This window comes from Hakea prostrata, chromosome 5 (assembly GCF_041222555.1).
Source record: "Hakea prostrata isolate BN-2017 chromosome 5, UWA_Hpros_2, whole genome shotgun sequence".
Lineage (NCBI taxonomy): Eukaryota > Viridiplantae > Streptophyta > Magnoliopsida > Proteales > Proteaceae > Hakea > Hakea prostrata.
The window spans coordinates 26,920,721-26,942,621 of record NC_142604.1 but is presented as its reverse complement, the minus strand read 5'-3'; the positions used below and the strand labels follow the sequence as shown (position 1 = coordinate 26,942,621).

The 21,901-nt window shown below is 39.1% G+C and overlaps 1 protein-coding gene across 1 annotated transcript in view; it reads right to left on the bottom strand.

Moving 5' to 3' along the window:
• The window catches only part of LOC149015762 (sugar transport protein MST3-like), a 150,294-nt gene that overhangs the window by 101,858 nt on the left and 26,535 nt on the right, over nucleotides 1–21,901 (bottom strand). Inside the window, exons 4-6 of the mRNA XM_089156588.1 lie at nucleotides 12,145–12,275; nucleotides 11,669–11,994; nucleotides 10,476–11,562 (exon numbers count right to left, since the gene is read on the bottom strand). Coding sequence (XP_089012714.1) covers nucleotides 10,476–11,562; nucleotides 11,669–11,994; nucleotides 12,145–12,275 — 1,544 coding nt within the window. The remainder of the gene's footprint in view (nucleotides 1–10,475; nucleotides 11,563–11,668; nucleotides 11,995–12,144; nucleotides 12,276–21,901) is intronic.

The window sequence follows — 21,901 nt, the reverse complement described above, 5'->3', positions numbered from 1 at the left end:
CAGAATCTGCCAAAGATCCCCTGCTAGGTCTGTTGGTGTGACACCCAGCCCAAATCTAGCCCGAAGACCGGATCTGTTTTGGGTGAAGTAGGGTTTGTTTAATGTTGACTTCGAAGTTTGACCGTGATTTCTGTTTTACTATCTTTGAAAATCTTAGGAAGATGTCTTTGTGGGCCATCTCAGTAGAAGATATGGTGTTTGACCCAAAACCCATGGATATTGGTGATGGTGTTTCCTTATGGAAACCTTATTTGATTTGGTGTTGAACTATTTATTTGTGAAGAAGAACTTGGTTGGACCTAGTTTGAAGACTTCCCTCCATACTAGGTAAGTAGTATGATGTGTTGAAAGAAGCCCATCCAAAAATATTGAAGTTAGGCCCATTAAATCCCTATTTTTGAACAAGTTGTCCAAGCAGTGGCATTTTGGTAAATATCTGTTTTGAAGGTTTTCAAAAGCTTTATTTCCTTTAATTTCGTGGTAAACTATTCCCACCATGTTTCTAAACCTCTAGATAGTGTGGGATCGACCTTTGAACTTCCTCTTTGGCAACCAATCAACCAACAGGGTCAGTTTGGTCAGTTTGGTGAAACCCTAGTAACTCTTGAACTCTTTGTGCTATTTAAAAGGGGGACCTCCATGTGTTTCACTCTCAATCTGTTTCTAAGCCTTGGGAGAACGTGGGAAGATCCCTAGATCCTCTCCTTCGAAGTCAAGGAAGATCCTCATGTCACGCCCTCCCAGCCGGTACCCTATCTGGCATACCCGAGAGTGTGATCCACAGCCCGAAGATCAGGTATCGAGTGATCAACCTCCCACATAAACAATAACATAATCATGAACAATCATAATAAAAGTGCGGAAGATAAATCATAGATCCAATAAAGAAAGAATGATTCATAAATGAATCAAAATAATAGATATAATCAGAGTATCAAACAGATAAGTAAAGTGAGGCAAAAATCCCACTTTACAACCAGCGGAAAAGTAGCTCTAAAGAGAATAAACTAAATAAAATCTAATCCCAGTAGCTAGTACATTGGGTAACTAAATTGTTCTCCACTTTATAGACAACATCCTTGTAAGTGTAAATCTCATAAATGGCACAAGGACGCTTCCACTCAATGGTCGGACTAAGCATCGTACGGAGCATAACCACTCGCGGGATCTTCGAGTAATTGTGGTAACCGCAATCACCTTCCCGGAGATATGCCTCTTCGCCTTGCGCTTCTTCATAGGGACCGTCATAGTACTCAGCACTGCAGGATAGTCTAACAACATTGTACAATAAAGGAATGAGTTTCAAAGAAACTCGTAAGGCGTTAAAAATCCATAATAACATAAATGGCAGGATTCCAGAACAAACATAAATGCAATATGATATGAGACAAGCAATGAATGAATGAATCTAACTCTATGTATGCTGGTCTCTATTGGCAGACATGCTTTAAGTCATAGCACCGTACTTCTTTAGGAAGGTCCACTCACATCCTCAACCATTAAAGATATCTTGGATTCTCCCACGGATCATTTCACCGGTCTTGAGCAGCCGATTGGTAATGGGTCCTTCATCCCTCAGGACAAACCATGGCAGGGGGTTAAGTCAACACACTCTCTCACAACCATTTGGTATAAGTACGGCGCATGTCGGGGTAAAACCTAGCCAAATGCAAGTCTTCTACTTAGTTACATCAAGTCAGATCCAGATACTTCCATTCCTCGTCCCTGACGATCCTTTCCGGTATCCTTCACACTAGAGTCCTCATAGTCCCTGACTACGGACTCATCAACCCTATTGATCATCCACATATGGTAAACGGGAAGCTCTCACGTCCTCTCACGGGTTGGTTACCGGTCTTAAGCGCCCGTGAGCCCAAGTCTAACCATATGCAACCCTATCAATAAATGGCCCCCACAATGTGATTCCTGTCCTCTCACGGGTTGGTTACCGGTCTTGAGCGCCCATGAATCCCCATTGCTACCACGGGTCGTTCGGTCTCAATACCCCTCCGATTAGGGTCCGACATAACAGGACATCCTAGCCAAACACTACTAGACAATCCTAGATATGTCATCCAACAGTTTAGGAAGGTGTCCAGAGGGCATCTCCGGAAACATCCCATAATATTCCCGTAGTAGTCCAAGAACAGAAGTGTCAAAAGGACACCTCTCCTTTCCAAACCATACTAAGCATACACATGCATCAATCATATCATCACATATATGGTAACTCATATATGGAAAGAAATCAATAATTACAATCATTTTTATAACATTGGTAAGTAAATCATACATGAATCAATTTAATATGAATAAGTAATGCTACTGTAATCAAAGTTATGCAACAGTAGTATATCATTGTAAGAATCTAATTTAGGAATCATATCTATGATATTCAAATATAGAAACTAGATTCATGCTATCTATGTAATTAAGGAAATAACCATCCTTACCTTTATAACTCCAAAGGAATCCTAAAAAGTCAAGTAAGATCTCGGCAAACTTGAGAAGAAGGTCCTAAACAAGTATATACAACATATTAGGAAAGATCCCTAACAGAAAAGATACCAAAACATCCAACATAGACCAATCGGAGTTGCTGTACTCATTGGTCGAGTGGATTGGTCGACGGTCCAACGACCAATCGACCGATGCGACGATAGCCTATAAAATCGAGTTTTAAGATATGAAATCCGAATTTGGTGGTTCAAAAGGGTACTAATCAAGGGGTAGACTACATCCGTAGTATTCTAACATATAGGGGACCTCAAAACACCAATCAAATCAAGATATCAAGATCCAAATTAGGAAACAAAAAGTTACCATAATTAAATCAACCATGGATCTTGATGAATTTGAAATAGAAAACAAAGACAAGAACAATAGGAGGATGGATCATTGCCTCAGGTAAAGGTATCATGAAAACATACTTAGATCTTCAAGGAACAAGGCTTAGAAGCATAAATCTAAATAAGGAAATAAAACCTACCATATATGTAACTACCATGCATCATGAAGAACACATAGTAAGGTAGAAGAGAACACTAGAGATCTATAGATTATGGATCATGGAAGGAAAACACAGTAATTAACTACTAACATGATCAACATAGAAGATCCAAAGAGATCAGAATTCAGATTAGAAGTTTAACAAAGATTAGATCATGGTTTGATCATGATTCCTTCAAAAGCTTGCAATGATCATGGTTAAGATCATTGTTCTAGCCTCAAATCCTTAGGATGATCATGAGAACATGTTCGAGAGATGTTTGCAACAGAGAATGCAGCATCTCTTCTACTGCCTCAACTCAAAAAGGAAAGAAAAACAAAGATGGAGGAGAAGAAGAGAGAGTAGACATACCTTTTGATGCAAAAAGAAGAGTTTCGACGAAGATCCGTCAAGAAAACACCAAGGATGCAAGAGAGATGACTTGCGAGAGGTCTTTGGTTCGTCAGAGAGTTTGGAGGCAGCAAATACGAAGTGGACTCGAGATTGGACTTAAATAGAGCAAGAACAACCTAATTGCCAAAGACAAGCACTCATTGGTGAGTGGATTGGTCGGCCCGACGACCAATCGTCGACCAATCCGACAACAAGACCAAAACAGGGAATTGAAGGTCCAGATCAAATCCAATCCTAAAGGGGTTTTGCACACAAGTCAAGTGACTTACCTAATAGGTAGAAATGCCTTCAAACCAAGATAGAGAGCACTCCAAGTCCATCAACTAATCAGATCTCATCGATTCGTCCAAAAATAGAACCTCATCATCAACTTTCATGGATTCAAAGCCGGACACCAAGTCCTCCGGGATGGCCCAAAGCTGACTTCTTACTTTACTTCGGGTCATCGGACCTACAAATAACAAGGTTTCCGGGTCAAGGTTAGGGCTGGGTTTTACACCTCAAGTATCTGTTCAGGTTTCTTCAGCGGTTTCTCTTCTAAAAGGTTGGTATTCAATTCGCTTCTTCTTTAATTCATTCTTTCTTCTATACTTATGATTTTCTGATCATGAGAAGGGTATTACACTACTGTAATGACCTCTTCTTTAATTCTTTTAACCCTAGAGTGAATCCCCCAATTCACTCTATGATCTTGAAGCCATATGGCGATGATCCTTGAATTTGATTCCACCAAAGCTCTTAATGATACTTTCCCTAATTTCCTACCTATCTTTATTATTGTGGGGAAAGTCTCATATTATTACCATGACATTCCCTTGTGTCCTCATGATTGAGGAGTTGATCCTTGTTTTTCCTTGGAACAATTGGCAACCCTTTTATTTTCTATTAATTCATTGGACTCTCTCCAAAACCTTTCTTGATTGTAAATTCTTTGCCCTAAGGGTGAATCTTTATTCTCCCTAGTCTTTTCGTGGGATACACGGATTCTTGTTAGTAATCCATAATTGTATGATTTGAATTTCTTTCCCTTCACTTTAATTGAGAACCTTATTTTCTCTCATTGGTAGACCCTTCCTAATTCCATTCTTTATTTTGAAATACTAATGAGATTTTCCTTTATCTATCTTGGGTTGTTTTTGTGAGAATTAATTATGGGTAACTCTCATGAGAGGTAACCAACTCTTATGAGAGGTAACCATATATGAAACCCTATTTTTCTTTTATTTGTTGGAAACTCCCCAACACCTTTTTCAGATTGTGCATTCTTTGTTTCTCTTTCCCATGGGTGAATCTTGATTCTTTGTTTCTCTTTCCCTTGGGTGATATTTGTGTTAACCTAAACTTGATCATCTATGTTTTCTTGTTTTATTGGCTATCAATTTATTTCCCTTCATCCGGTGCTCTCAACCTTTTCATTGGGAGCCAAAAAAGGGTGAAATCCTAACCTCTTGGATCAAACCAAGAACCCTTAGTTTGATCTTGTTAACAGCCAATCAATGTGTTTTCTTTACTAAAATTGTAACCTATCATTCTCTAATTCTTTATCCTTGATCACACTATATTTTCTTCATGATCCATGTTTAACCTAATTAGGATTTCTAATTATTCTTTCTTCGTTCTTGTTCTTGTTTGAGATCAGGAAAAAGATGATGCATCCTTGCAACCATCTATTCCATGATCTCATTCTATTCTTTGAGATCTATGATCATCATCATGATCTTAACCCTAGCTAATAGATTCTTGAAACCTTAACCCTAACCCTTGAATGATCTTTCTGGAAACCTCTTGTAACCTTCCATGTGAGGGAAACCTCATGGGTAATGTTTCTATTAACCTAAACTATATTTCCTATGATTTCTTGTTATTTCTTGATAACAATCATTCTCTCTCTTTCCGTGATCATAACCTTTTCATGAGCCATATGTTATGATGAAACCCTAACCCCTTTATTATTGACCTATTGAGATTTATTTTTCGGACTATGATCTCCCCCATGTCTTCATTTGGGTTAGGTTGTACTTGGTCTTCAACCCCATGAGCAAAGCACCTTTGTATAGCAATATACATGGGGGCGGTTGCTAGTGGCGGTCGATTGAACCAAGCGACCGCCTGAAGCGACCGTCCGGTTCTGTTTTCGGGGTTTTGCCCTATTTTGCCCCCTGTTCGTTATAAATAGCATCCCTCGCCCTTTTAACGCATTACTATGTTCGGGATTGCTATTTTGGGCAATTAGGCGGCTGTGGAAACATGCGGGATTCAAGTCTAAAGTGTTGTTAATGATATGAAACCTTTTCTCTTCTATTATTGGTGATTCTGATTAAGGTAATGAATCTCCATCTGCAATTCTCTTCTTTTTAACCTCTAATTGATATGAACCCATCTCCTTTTTGTTAGTGGTTACCCAATTGATTTGTTGTACTCCCTTTCCAATGTTCTTGACGAGATCCTGTCCAGAAACGAATCCCTGCATTTGTTAATGGATAGATCCAGTCAAGGGAAGAGTTTATGGGTAATCCATTTATGATGTTTGTTAGTTTTCCCTTCACCTATTGTCTCTAGGAGTGTTAGATTCGAGACTTTGGCCATGATCACTCGAAATCCGGATTGAAAACGGATGATCAGAAGCCTGAGTTTCGGATATGAAACTCTCTGTTTTTGGGGCGGTCACTAGTGGCGGTCGCTCAACCTAAGCGACTGGCTCAAGCGACCGGCCAGTTTCCAGTGTCTGTGTAAGTTTGATTTTGGATTTGTTTTGACTCTTGACTCTTATACATTCTTGTAACCCTATGCCTAGGTGTTCTCTGTTTCAAGTAAAAGTCTTATAATAGTTTTTGGATTGCAAGTTAGAGGACTTCTACTAAATTACAGGTAAGGACATGCATTCTTATTTATATGCAATTACATATACATGATGATTCTGTTGTTCTATTTACTATTCTTTGATCATGTAACTTGCTGTAATTGTATAAAGCATGTGAATCTTATTGTACACTTGTTGTTTGTGGTATTCCTTGATGTACTTCATCTTTTATGATATTGCACAACTGTTCATGGTATGATAAAGAGTGTTGTAGTGTGATTGTGATGGAAGGGGTATTCCATTGGGATATCTTGGCTTGGGATATCAGAAGGCTGTGGAATGGGACACATGCCTGCTGATGTCTCCAGCACTATCATGATTACTTGATGACATACTTAGGGAGTCTAGAATTGCATGGCTAGGTACCCCACATGCTATTACCCTTACGGCAGGGGAATTGAAGCCGGGTGACCCGTGACAATGGTGACGTGACTATGTTTCATCCAACAGCGGTAACCAGTCCGTCCGGAGACTCAGTGGTCCACTGTTGGTCATGTAATGGTAGGGTTGCATATGTTAGGGTTGGGCTCATGGACGTCCAAGGAACGGACCGGGTGTCGTGAGGAGTCATGAGAGCATCCGCCCCAACAATATGTGGATGACCATAGGGTTAGGGAGTGGAGTCCAACAGAGGTAGCCAGTCCGTGAGGATTCTTACTCCTAGGTTGCGAAGGATACTGAACCAAGTTGGTTGGTGCCATAGGGGAAGTATCTGGACTTCATATAGTATGTTACCATTATGACCTTGTATTGGATTAGAAACCCCGACATGCGCCAGTACTCATTGCCAATGGTTGTGGTGAGAGAGTGTTGACTTAACCCCCAGCCACGATTTTGAGAGCCAGGTGTGGACTTACCCCTTTGCCCAGGATCCCTACAGAGGTAACCAGTCCTTGCCGGACCAGAGTGATGAGACTTACCCAAAGGAGGGCTGGTGTATATCTTAAAGCATGTCAGCCATTAGAGACTTGCATAGTTAGATCTTAGTAGCATTCATATTTCTGCATACCATCCATATCATTTCATCTATGCATTCGTGGATTGTATTGACATATATATGAGAATTGCTTGTTCCTTACTGAGTTCGTTGGAACTCATTCCTTTCATTGTATGTATTATATAAACTGTACAGATGGTTGCACAATGTCGGAAGTTGGAGATGATTCATATGAAAGAGCTTTCTCGTATGAAGCTGATGTGAGACAGACAGTGGTACATGGACTTGCAGAGCATGAAGCCTCCTGAAGATGAAGATTATTTAGTTATTCTTTTTGCTTCCGCTGAACTCGATATTACATTTGATTCTTGATTCTTTCCTTTGATTATTTCTTGGATATTTATTGGAGTATTTGGACTCATGTAACCTTTTTATTAATTATTGCACTATTCTTGCTCTTGATTACAGGTATTTGTATTTATTATTATTGATAGACTAAAACCATGGATCCTGTGACGGATCGCACCCATGGGTCGTCGGGCGGGTAACCGGGCCTGGCGGGCGGGGTGTGACAGTTGGTGCTCTATATAATAGAAGTACGTGTTTCTTAGCCTACTTTGTTTCTAAAACCCTCAGAGAACGTGGGAAGCCTCTCTCAAAGCCTCTCCTTGGTGTTTGTGAAGAACTCTTGCTTCTTCATCTCTTGTTCTTCAACCAAAGCTTAGTAATCTCTCTTGTATGGTATTGATCTACTCTTACTATGTTCTATTCTCTGTATTGAGATTATGAAGAAGATGTTGCATCCTTGCAACCATCTCTTCTATAATATCCATTCATTCTTATGGTACTATGATCTTCATATTGATCTTAACCATGATCCTTGTGATTTCTTCATGAAGCCATGATCATTATTTCGATTTGATTTCTCTAGCATGTTAGATCTGTTTTGCATGTTAGTTTCATATATGATCTACTAATTATGTTCTACTAGAATGAGATCTTATGATCTCTAGTTTTTCTCTTCAGTTTATAGCGTGTTTTCATCGAAAACTATGAATTTCACCGAATTAGAAAGTCATGTTTCCAAATTAGTAAGCATTGTTTTTTTTTAATCATTGTTAGTGTCTAATCTATGCTATTTTAGTATTAGATTACTGTTTTAGAGGTTTCCTCCAAGTTTCGTAGTGTTTCGGATCTTGTAAAATGAGTTTCGGATAAAAAATCAGATTTCTGCTACGTACTGTTCAGGTGGTTGATTGTTTGGTCGACTGGGCCAAGCTAGCACCAAATCGACCAAGGCTGACAGTAGCTGTGTTCTTCATCCAATTTGATTCGTTTGATCTCTGATCTTCTAGGCCTCTTTCCTAATGATGTATCTATGCCTGTTTAGGGTTTATTTGCTAAGTTTGGAACCATTCTCTTTGATCTTTGGATATTCATTGAAGCTATTTAAGGTAAGGACAGTTGTTTCCATATTAACATAGATTGCGTGAATATTAGTTTCTATTTTGGGAATTTCATAGATTCACTCGTTCTTATACTTTCTTAGTATGATGCTACTGTTGTAAGTACTTCAAGTATAGTAGTACCTTACTCATGTATCTCTTTATTATTTGATTCATGTATGGTTACTTATCCTTGTCATTTACATATACAAATGATCATGTTTATATGTATCTCTATATGATGAGATATCAGTTGTGACTGAATTGGGAATGTGATTGATTAGGTATGATTTGGGATTGGGGAATGTCCTTTTGACATTTCTGTCCTTGGACATCATGAGAATAGTATGGGATATTTATGATGGTGCCCTTTGATGCTTTCCCGGATTATTAGTTGTCATACCTAAGGCTTGTCTAGAGGTGTTTGGCTAGGAATACCTTGTTATATTAGACCCGATTCAAAAGGGTATTGAGACTGAACAACCTGTGGCAGCAATGGGGATTTGTGGGAGCTCAAGACCGGTAACCAACTCGTGAGAGGACATGAATCACATTGTGGGGGCCATTTATTTGTTGGGTTGCAAATAGTAGACTTGGGCTCATGGGCACTCAAGACTGATAGCCAACCCGTGAGAAGACATGAGAGCTTCTCTTTTATTATTTGTGGATGATCAATAGGGTTGATGAGTCCATAGTCTGGGACTATGCTGACTCTAGTGAGAATGATACTGGAAAGGATGGCCCAGGACGAGGAATGGATGTATCTAACTCTGACTTGATATAACTAAGTAGATGACTTGCATTTGGCTAGGCTTTACCTTGACATGCGCTAGTACTTAGACCAATGGTAATGTGAGAGAGCAGTGACCTAAACCCCAACCATGGAATGTCCCGAGGGATGCAGGACCCAACTACCACCGACAGAGCCCAAGATACCTAGACTTATGGGTGCTATGACTTAAAGCATGTCTGCTTATAGAGACTAGTATACATAGAGTTAGATTCATACATGCATTGTCTGTTTCATATCATATTGCATCATGCTATATTTTGCTATCATGTTATTTATGTTGTTATGGAATAACTTGCCTTGCTGAGTTCTTTCGAACTCACTCATTTTTGTGCAAATATCTTTGTTAGATTATCTTGTAGGTACTGAAGAATATGAATGCCAGTACTACGAGACGCAAACCGATGAAGCACACTTCACTCAAGGTACTAGCGGTTACGAAGATTACATTGAAGATCCCTCAAGTGATTATGTTGCGTACCAAGATTAGTAATACTCTAGAGTGGAAGCGGCTTTGCTTAGTTTCTTTTGCTTATGTTTATGAAGACATTCTTTATAAGACCGAAGAGACCTTAGATTAGTTGATCACTTCTTTTCTTTCCTTTCTTTTGAGAATCAGTTGTAATCTTTCCTTTTTAGATTTCGAACTACATTTCCGTTGTATTATGTGGAGTGATTTTCCTCGCACTCTACATTTTGATTATTATATATTGGTATCATTATTTTCGCACTCTGATTATATTGTCATTCTCTTTTCTTATCTTGACATTTTGTTTATATTATTACACATTGATTATGTCTTGTTCATGATTATGTTATTGTGCATGTGGGAGGATGACTTCCTCGATACTTGTTCTTCAGGGTTGTTAATCACACACTCGGGTATGCCAAATAGGGTACCGGCTGGGTGGATGTGACACAAATTTTCTCAAAAGAAAATTCCCTTCAAGTCAAACCATAAAAGATAAAAGAAGAAAGGAAAGCCCAAGAATCTAAGTGGAAAGCCAGGCTTGCTTTGTTCTTCTCCCAAGTTTATTTACTCAGGGCAATCTTGTCAGCTGAGAGTTCGAAGTTGCCGATGACAGCCTCATCAGGGATATACTTCCCCCAGAACCAATGTTGCTTCCATACCCTATTCATTTCTTCGATAGGTACGTTCTTCGTTTCCGGAAAGAAGAAATAGATGAAGAGTGTCATGATAATCAACCATCCGGCAAAGAAGAAGAAGAGACCAAACTTCATGTGACAAAGCATGGTAAGTAAATTTTGAGTTATAATAAAGCAGAACAACATGTTCACGGATACAGTGATGCTTTGACCTGCTGATCGGACCTCGAGTGGGAAGATCTCACTGGGAACCAGCAATTCCAAAGGACCCCATGAGCAAGCAAATCCAGCCACATAAATGCAAATTAAGATGAACACCACATTGTCATAAACCTTTGGCAAGATTCCTTCTCCATTGATCCCAAATTTCAATCCAATGACAACCCCTAGAAAAATCTGGCAGACCATCATCTGAATCCCACCTTCAAGGAACAAGAACCTTCGGCCATACTTATCCACAAAAACCATGGAGATCAATGCCGCAAGGACATTAACAAGACCATAGATGACAGCAGACATGAGCGAGACAATGTCACCGAAACCCAAAGTCTTGAAGATCACTGGTGCGTAGAAGACGACATTGATACCTGTGACTTGATGGAAGAAGGGAATCATAATAGCCATGACGAGTTGAGGCCTGTATCTTGGCTGAATGATGTTTCTCCATGGATGCTTAACGCTGTCTGATTCCTCACTTGCTTCCATAAGGTCTATAAACTCCTCGTCAACATCAGTGGTACCACGTAATTTGGCCAACATTAATTTGGCCTTCCCTGCGTGGCCTCTTTCGAGTAAAGAGTTTGGGGTATCAGGCAATAAAAGTGAACCGGCGGTCATTATCAGTGCTGGAACTGCTGCAATAGCCAAAGACCATCTCCACCCATTTGATTTCATCTGGGCTGTGCTGTAATTCACAAGTTGAGCAACAAGAATACCAATTCCAATCGCCAAATGGAATCCCATGTTATGTGCTCCTCTTAGTTTTGCGGGTGACATTTCAGATAGGTATACAGGTACAGACTGTAATTCAACCCATCATACAAATCAATTACAAAATCCATCTTGATGCCTTGGTTTTTACCATGTTTGTTACCATTTCATTAAATTAAAGACAGATCATGTATACCTGATTTACAAAACCTATTCCGATGCCAAGTAGTATACGGCCGATGATGAGCGTTGTGCCACTATCAGCGAGACCATTGATGATGGAGCCTGTAATGTACACAGACCCTCCTATCAACATTGATTTCTTCCGGCCAGCAGTTCTGGTTATTGCCGATGCCATGAAGGAACCCATCAGTGCAGCAAGATAAATTGAAGATGTAAAGCTGGTCAGTGATTGACTATCGAATTTGCAATACTCAGCTTCTTTGGTAGTTCCATGGATCATCTTCACGTACACTGAAGGGAAGAATTTCTCAATGAATTCATTCATGGAAGTCACTCCCCCTGAACCAGATCAAATAAATCCAAATAAAAATGTTAAAATAAATAATGAATAGTAACCCTAAATTACAGAAACTTGCTTTGATCATTGATTTTTTTAAACGAATTATTAGTATATTCAATGAAGCCCGGGAATTCTAATAAACACATAACCTGAGACCCCAAGCTCATATCCGTAAATAAGACCACCGGAAGCTCCCACAAAACAGGTGACGAACGCAAAGAAAGTCATCCCAACATTATACTTCATAACGGGACCACTGGATACTTCTTTATACCATTTCCTTGTGAGTCACTCTTCCTTGAAAATCCAAACTAAGTTTGTCGCTGTAGAAACCAAGTGTGAACTGATTTTCGATCTTGTCTATCTTTAGTAGGTTTTCTGTTTCAAACAGAATTCTTTAGCCTATAATATTAAGTCAAATTATAATTAGGTCATTTTTTTTAATCTTAGAGTCTGATAGAAGGTTTTGGTTGGGCCTCACTGTTAAGAAATTAAAACTAATTTTAAAGGATAAGGATTCAGTCTAGATCACTACTAAACAAAATTCAAAATTCCAATCTTACCTTCAGGCATTTCTTTAATATCAATCTTAACTTTTAGTTCATAACTCCCAATGTTAAATGACTATTACATCCTTCCATAAAATTTTAAATACTAAAATACCATGGACAAAATATCCCTTCAAGTAAGTGGGTGAAAGAATTCCCTCTTCACCCATCTCCTTTATTTTTCATGCAAGAAATTGCCAATCAACTCCACCCTGCCGAAGCCTGTAAATCTAAGGTAGATTATTGTCAGAGTTCCAATTCCACATCCGAAGCCAACCCATTAAAGGAATGGGAAAGGAAAATTATGTGACAGAATAAGTTTGATTAAATCAAACCGTGCTAGTAATGTCGTAGACAATAATGGCAGCTGCAGCTCCACTGTAACACATGGTGACCAAGCTATATATGGTGCCTCTGATGCCCCGTCGTATCTCAAATTTTGCCATCCATCCAATAAGGGCCAGTGTCTATGAAAAGAACGCTACTCCAATTGTTGATTTCTATCACCAAAGAATTGAAAATTCAAAACAAACAAAAATACTCTAAAAACCGCATGTAATTCTATCATCCAAAACACCTAATCAAGTTGTCGGAAAAAAAAAAAAAAAGTGGAACTCAAGGAAATGACCCTTGATGAAGCGCAAGATGAGACCTGTTTAGGTGAAAAATGTATTCTTCGCTCTTTAGTTCTCTCCTGATTTGGACTGGCTCCTGAGACCAAAACAATGGTGAGAGTGGGCCGTCTCTGGGGACGGGAAGCCACCTCCGATGATTAAGTTAGTTCAGGTGAGAAAAACAAAAACTCCTCTTGAAGAATAAATGTTCAAGGAGATGAAGGGGAGAATGTCTTTTAGGAGTAATTGCAGGAGAGTAATGGCTGGAGTATCCAAGTCTTACCGTTGTTCAGGCATAATGATGGGTTATATAGCTGATCCATACCTAGAGAGATATTGGACGCTTCATAGCCCTTGGATGCGCATCTGATCAAATGAAGAGTGGAGATGACTTCTAGTAAAGGCTTGAGAGATAAGCTAAATTGTCAGATTATCCTGTCGTCGGAAGATCTTGTTGATGAATCAAAGGTCAATGTCATTATGATACTGATGTGACAACAACCCACAATTGAGGGGACAAATGAGTCGCCGGCTCAGGGCTCGAGGAGAGCTTTGAGTGAGTCAGAAACTTCCTTATCCATAGCGGGATATCAAAGATCCTTAGCTCATTAAATGTTGGAATAAATATCAAATAGAAATGATAGAATTCCTTACTCTCGTCATCTCTACCAAGAAGTCCCATGAGAGTAGGGGAGCATCATTGCTACGTCATTCATCATGCAACTTCTCTGAAGGAGAGTTTCTTGAGAAGTGCCTTACCCGAGAAGCACCTGAACCTCCCTGGTCCAAGGTTGAACCCTGGTCTTGATTCAAGTGGTCTATTCGGGTTCAAGGATTGCGGTTGGAAATGTTTATAACAAGACCTGACTTCCCATAGCCCATAACACAAAGAAGAACGTGCAATGTTGCTCGTAAATTCAAAATTTTGAACAAATGAAACCAAATTGAGACTAAGTAGGTGGTTATGACTGTGAAATCCAGTCCTATCCTAACCCTAACCCTGACCCGGAAACTCGGTTGGTCCGAAGACCCGGAGTAAAGGAAGAAGCCAGCTTTGGGCCATCTCAGTAGAAGACATGGTGTTTGACTCTCAACCCATGAATGTTGATGATGGTGTTCCAATCTTGGAAGTCTGTGCAGATTTAGAAAGGAAGCTTTATCTGTCTGAAGATGAGATTAGTTGAAGGACTTGGAGTATTATCTGACTTGGTTTGAAGGCATTTCTACACACTAGGTATGTCACTTGATGTGTGTGCAAAAGTTTCACATCCACCCAACCGGTACCCTATCTGGCATACCCGAGTGTGTGATCCACAGTGCACAAGATCCAGTATCGAGAAAATCAACCTCCCACATTCACAATAATATAATCAAGAACAAGACTAAATCAAGGTTAACAATATTATTTAAATGAATGAAAGCAAAGTAATGAGATAATCATCAAAGTGCAGAAATGATACCAATAGATATATAAAATCAAAATGTAGAGTGAGGCGGAATCTCACTCCACAAGTACAGCGGAATGTAGATCGAAAGTCAAAGGAGATTACAACTGGTTCTAAAGACAAGAAAGAAAGATATAATCTAACTAAGCTAGAGTCTATTCTACTTTATAAAGAATGTCTTCATAAACATAGACTTCATCAATCATGCTCAGACGCTCCCACTCCATGGTAGGGCTAATCTTGGTAACAAGTAAGACCACTCGAGGAATCCTCAATGTAATCTTCATAGTTTCCAACACCTTGCGTGTTGTACGCTTCTTCATCTTACGCTTCTTCATATTTGTCTTCATAGTCATCAACGCCTGTAGAATAGGCTAACAAAAGATGTTGTACAAAAGGAGTGAGTTTCAAAAAAAACCCAGTAAGGCAAGTTATTCCATAATAGCATAAATAACATGATAACATAAACAAAGCATAATGGGATATGATATGAGACAGACAATGCATGTATGAGTCTAACTCTATATATGCTGGTCTCTATAGGCATACATTCTTTAAGTCATAGCACCATACTTCTTTAGGAAGGTCAATCACTCCCCCTCAGCCATCTTGGCATCTTGGTTCTGCCGGTGGTAGTTGGGTCTTGCATCCCTCTTGGACATTCCTTGGTTAAGGGTTTAGGTCACCTCTCTATCACATCACCATTGGTCTAAGTATTGACGCATATCAGGGTAAAGCCTAGCCCAATGCAAGTCTTCTACTTAGTCATATCAACTTAGGTCCAGATACGTCCATTCCTCGCCCCGGGCGATCCTTTCCGGTATCCTTTCCACTAGAGTCGGCATAGTCCCAAACTACGAACTCATCAACCCTATAGGTCATCCACATATAGTAAACGAAAAGCTCTCATGTCCTCTCACAGGTTGGTTACCGGTCTTGAACACCCATGAGTCCAAGTCAATCCATATGCAACTCTACCCATAAATGGCCCCCACAATGTGATTCATGTCCCCTCACGGGTTGGTTACCGGTCTTGAGCGCCCATGAATCCCCATTGCTACCACGGGTCGCTCGGTCTCAATACCCTTCCGAATCGGGTCTGATATAACAGGGAATATCCTAGCCAAACTGTCACATCCACCCAATCCGTACCCTATCTGGCATACCCGGGAATGTGATCCACAGTCCAAGGATCAAGAATCGAGGGACCATGCCTCCAACATACATGATAACACAATCATGAACAATAATAATCAAGGTAAAAGCAACAGATAATAGATATCATGAATAAGATAAGATTCAACTAATCAGAGTGCGGAAATAGGTAATATCAATGTGTAAGTGTAATCATAAGGATGAGAGAATAAGTGAAAAATCACTCTCTCAAAGCAGCGGAAATGTAGTAATAATTTAGTTAATTACAATCCCAAGTTTAACAAGTAATCCAGAGAAAGTTAATTACATATCCAATTGTTCCATAATAAACCAGGGAAATGGGGCACTAGACAAGGGTTTCTTCTATCCTAATGATCGTCTCCTCGTAGGTGTGGACGAAGAAGGCCCAGCTCTGCCGCTCCCGCACAATAGTGGGGCTAACCCTAGTACGAAGAGTAATCCTCTTCGGCACCAAAACTCTGATCTTCACTGAAGCTACCACCCGGAGGGTAGTATGAGGAATCAAAGTCCGTCTCGAAGATTGTGCCATCAGAGTCTTCAAGAACTGCAGGATAATCTAAAAACATTTGCACAAAAGGAATGAGTTCGAAGAACTCAGCAAGGCAGTTATTCCATAATTTAAAATCATACAAATACAGATCATAACATAATGCAATGTGATATGAGACATATGATGCAAATATGATTCTAACTCTATGAATGCTAGTCTTTATGGTAGACATGCTTTAAGTCATAGCACCATACTTCCTTGGGTAGTCAGTCACTCTCCCTCAACCCATTCCGTATCTTGGGAATGCCGTGGTAATTGGGTAAAGTCCTCTCAAACCATGGTAGGGGAATCAGTCACCGCTCTCTCACATCACCATTTGGTATAAGTATTGGCGCATGTCATAGTAAAGCCTAGCCCAATGCAAGTCATCTACTCAGTCATATCAAGTCAGATTCAGATACGTCCATTCCTCGCCCCTGGCGATCCTTTCCAGTATCCAGTATCCTTCCTCATCAACCCTATTGGTCATCCACAAATAGTAAACGGGAAGCTCTCACGTCCTCTCACGGGTTGGTTACAGGTCTTGAGCACCCATCAAACCATACACTACCACGGGTCGTTCGGTCTCAATGCCCTTTCGATTTGGGTCTGACATGACAAGGACAATCCTAGACACACAACTAGACAATCCTATGTATGTCATCCAATAACCCGAGAAAGTGTCGATAGGCACCTTCGGAGAACATCCCATACTATTCCCTCCAATGCCCAAGGACAAAAGCGTCAATAGGGCACTCCCCAATCCCAAGTTATACTTAGGCAATCACATATTCAAGTCCATCATTTCTCATACATTCAATACATCTTCATGATAAGAATTAAATCATAATATCAAATTGATTCATCATGAATATAAATAGCAAGAGTAATAAACCATTCTAACAAGAGTATAAGAAATCACAATACTACTGTTCTAAAACATGTATAATAGTCCTATAATAAGCAATTAAGAGACTATGTTCTTTAAGTATAATCACCAACATATGTTTATGGCCTATATGTTTATGGAGATAACCATCCTTACCTTAGGTTGAGTTGATGATGAATCGAGAATTACCAAGAAATGGTCCAAAAGTAATGTTAAGACCCTAAACAAACATCAATAACAAGTTAGAGAAGAAATTGGGAAGATCGGATGTTAAACGAGTCAAAACTGGCTAAGGTTGCTATCAGTAACAACTTTGGTCGATGGTCTTTGGTCGATGGCATTGACCAAAGAGGATTGACCAAAATGTCTTTGGGACAGATTAGTGGGTTTTGGTCCGAAATTAGTCTTTCGGGGTTCGGATCGATCCGGAACTTGGAGGAATGCTTTAGAACAGTATGAGGACACTACAAATCAAGGAATTAACATAATCCAATGGTCTAAATAGAAAGCCCCAAATTGAGCTACTAAGTTCAAGAGACAAGCATCATAGCATGAATTGAAATTGATTGCATTGACATTGAAAAGGCATGCATTAGCTAAGGGAACTTATAGAAATTCGATTAGGATCATATGCTAGTGATAAACATGTACATAGCATACTATATACCTTAGTTTTGTACAAAATGGCATGATGTTAAGAAGAAAATCAAAGAATGTATGTGCTAGGCTTGAAATGGGGGCATTGCATCAATAGATAGGTAAGAGGATCATAGGTTAAGCATGATTGGAACTCTTGGAGTGATGGTTGCAAGGTTGCAGCACCATCTCCAAGGTCTCAACACCAAGAGAGGGATAGAAAAGAATAGAAAAAGATAGAATAGAGAGTGGAATGATGAATCATACCTTGAAGTTGTAGATGGAGACAAGAAACAATGATTAACAATGAATTTTGGTGGAGACTCCTTCACAAATGCCTAGGAGGTTCTTTGGGAAGCTCCCCCCATGTTCTCAGGAGTGAAAATGATTGCAATAGGGCTCAAAACACGAGGCTAGTATAAATAGAATAGGGAATATTACAAAGAATCATTCACTTGTTTGACTAGGAAACTTTGGTCGATGGCATCGACCAAAGAGGATCGACCAAAATGTTTCTTAGCAGAAAATCAGGTTTAGTTTAGCAACTTCAGACAGGGACTTGGAGGGCTATACAAGGTCAAATTGAATGGGGTTTTCTTCTACAATTCAATCAAGAAGTCTAGTTTCGGGGAATACTTCGGATTGTGCACGGAAGTTCATTAGGTATGTCAACTAAATCATTCTTCTCCGATGCGCAGATATTCATTAAACACCGACAATGTACTCAAGTAAGGGGTATCATCGTCAATGTCCATGGGCTCGGTCTCCGACTCATAATTATCAATAAAAAGGGTCCATAAGTCTCTTCTACCACCGCTTCGAGTCTTAGGACCTAAAAGCAACAATGGATCCGGGTTAGGGTCAGGGTTAGAATAGGGCTGGATTTTACACAAACACTACTAGACAAGTCCTAGGTATGACAACCAATAATCCAGGAAGGTGTCAAAGGGCAACATTGGAAATATCCCATACTATCACCAATGATGTCCAAGGACAGAAATGTCAAAAGGACATTACCCAATCCCAAATCATACCTAAACAATCACAATCATAATTCAATCATATCATCCACAACAGATATCTCATCAAATAGAGAGTATAATAAGACAAAATTAAATAAGTAAGAAACATACATGTATAAGTATTCATACATGATCAAGTACATAAAGTAAATAAGGAAATAAGATCCTACTGTACTTACAGCATTCATATCATAATAGAAACTAACATAATAGTAGCAATTCTAAGTAGTTCCCAAATTAGAAACTAAATCTATGCAATCTATGTTAATATGGTAACAACTGTCCTTACCTTAAAATAGTTTCGAATATATTCTGGACAAACAAGAGGATGAATCCAAAGTTAGCAAACAAACCCTAGAATAACATCATACAGTCATTAGGAAGTAGTCCTAAAAGAATGAGCATCAATCGAATCAAAACGGACGAAGAAATCCAATTCTGTCACTGTGGGTTGATTGGCTGGGTTGATTGATTCAGTCGACCCAGTCAATCGCCCAAGAGTAAATAATCCAAAAATATTATTTTGATCCGAAACCTATGCTATACAATCCGGAATGCTACGAAACTTGGAGAGAATGTCTAACACAATAGTCTAAGACTAAAAAGCATAATTTAGACATCAAACAACGATTAAAACCATTACTTACTAATTTGAAATCATACTTTCTATTTTGGTAAAAATCATGGTTTTCATTGAAAACATGCTATGAATGAAAGAGATGAACTAGAGATGATGAGATCTCATTCTAGTACATAAATACAGTAAATCAGAGGTATGAATAATCATGGAGAGGCATCTACAATGCTAGAATAAATCAAAATAAGACTATGACCATAGTTTAAGAAGAAATCATAAGAATCATATTAAGAATGAATAAGATGATCATGGGATAAGAGAATGAAAAGAGATTGTAAAATATATGACTACAAGGTTGCAGCATCTTCATCGTAATCTCAGTTCAGAGAAGAGAGTGATCATAGAAAGAATGGATCAATAACACAATAGATTGAATACTAACTTTTGATTGAAGAACAAGAGAGAGAATTTGCAAGTTTGCAAGGTTTGGTCTTCTTCAACAACTTTGGAGGCTTGAAGATGAGTTCCCTTCATTCTCTAAGTGTTTTGGAGGCTAGGGATACTAAAATCACGAAGTCATGAGGTATATATAGAAATATAACCTAAACAGAAGATTCTGTTCGAGTTCAGCATCTCTGGGTCGATTGGCTGGGTAGCTTGGCCCAGTCGACCCAAGCAGTCGACCCAGGCAGACAGCAAAGCCAAAGTCAGGGATTTGAGGGCCTTCCACTACTCGGAATCAAACGAAACTTTAAACACATATACTATAACATACCTAGCATGGAAAAATGGCTTTAAATCATATCCCACCAAGCTCTAACACGGTCATCAACCAATCTTCTCTTCATCAAGGTGTAGTCTCTTTTTTATATCCAACACTGTCTTCAAATATGGGGCATCATTGCCAATCTTCATAGGTTCGGAGTCGAACACTATATCTTCTACTGATATGGCCCATAGTTGACTTTCACTTCTACTTCGGGTCTTCGGACCTACAGACATAAGAGTATCCGGGTTAAGGTTAGGGCCGGGTTTTACAAAAATCCCTTGAGGTTTAGTGTCCATTTGATCCTTCATTTCCCTGTTTGAACTTTGCTGACCTGATTGGTCGACTGATTGGTCAACTGGGCCAGTAGACCAATCAATCGACCAATGGTGTGTTAAATTTGAGAAACTCCAATTTTAGGGTTTTTCACTCTCTATTTAAACACACTTCGTGTTTCTTAGTATCCTCTGCCTCCAAAACACTTTGAGAACGTGGGAAGACTTGTTTGAAACTCTTTTCGGTGATTTCGAAGATTCCTCTGCAGATCTGAAGCCTCTCATCTCTGATCTGCCAATTCAAGGTTTGTATTTCTTCTGTATTATAGATTATTCTTTCTCCAATCTTGTTCTTGATTGAGATCAGGAAGAAGATGTTGCATTCTTGCAACCATCTATTCCATGATCTCATTCTATTCTATGATCTCATTCTATTCTTTGAGATCTATGATCATCATCGTGATCTCAACCCTAGCCCTGAATATTCTTCTTGAAACCATAATCCTCGTACGATCTTTTTGGAACCGTTGGGTAACCTTCCATGTGAGGGTAACCACATGAGTTATATTTATGTTAATCTAAACTTTTCAATGATTTTCTTGTTATATAATTGCTAAGCAATTATTCCCTTTCATCTTGTGACCCTAGCCTTTTCATGAGAGCCATAAGATTGAAACCCTAATTTCTTGGTTCAAATCAAGAACCCATCTTTTGACCTTGACTTGATGATTTGACCTTCCTTTATAGTTCTAATATTTTCTAGGAAGTTCCCCTTCAAATTTCAGGTCAGTCGGGCTTCAAACGAAGAAGTTATGACCAATCTAGTTTCTGCAATTCCGTACTGACTCGGTTGGTCGACAGGGTCAGTAGACCAATCAATCGCTCAATGAAGGTAGTAGCTTCATTTTTCGCTCTATTTGATTTGTTTGCTCTCTGATCTTTTAGGCATCTTTCCTAATGTTGTATCTATGATTGTTAGGGGTTTATTTTCTAAGTTTGGAGTCTCTCTCTTTGATCTTTGGATTATCTTCAACGATAATCAAGGTAAGGACAATTATTTCATAATAACATTGATCACGCACTCTTTGATTTCTACTTTAAGAAACTATGAGTTTAACTACTGTTCTTGTATTTTATATTTTTGATGTACTACTGTAAGTACAGTAGCACTTCACTTGTTTATTCTTTTTCATTAGTTAAGTCTATATGAAATGCTTATTACTATATATTGTTTAATGATTAGATTATGCTATTTCATTCTCTTTGTATGATGAGTTGTTGATTTTGTATGTCATGACTGATCTGAGAATGTGTTTGATTAAGTATGGTTTGGGATTGAGAGGTGTCCTTTTGACACTTCTGTCCTTGGACATTATTGGAAATAGTATGGGATGTTTCCGGGGTTGCCCACTGACGCTTTCCCGAATCA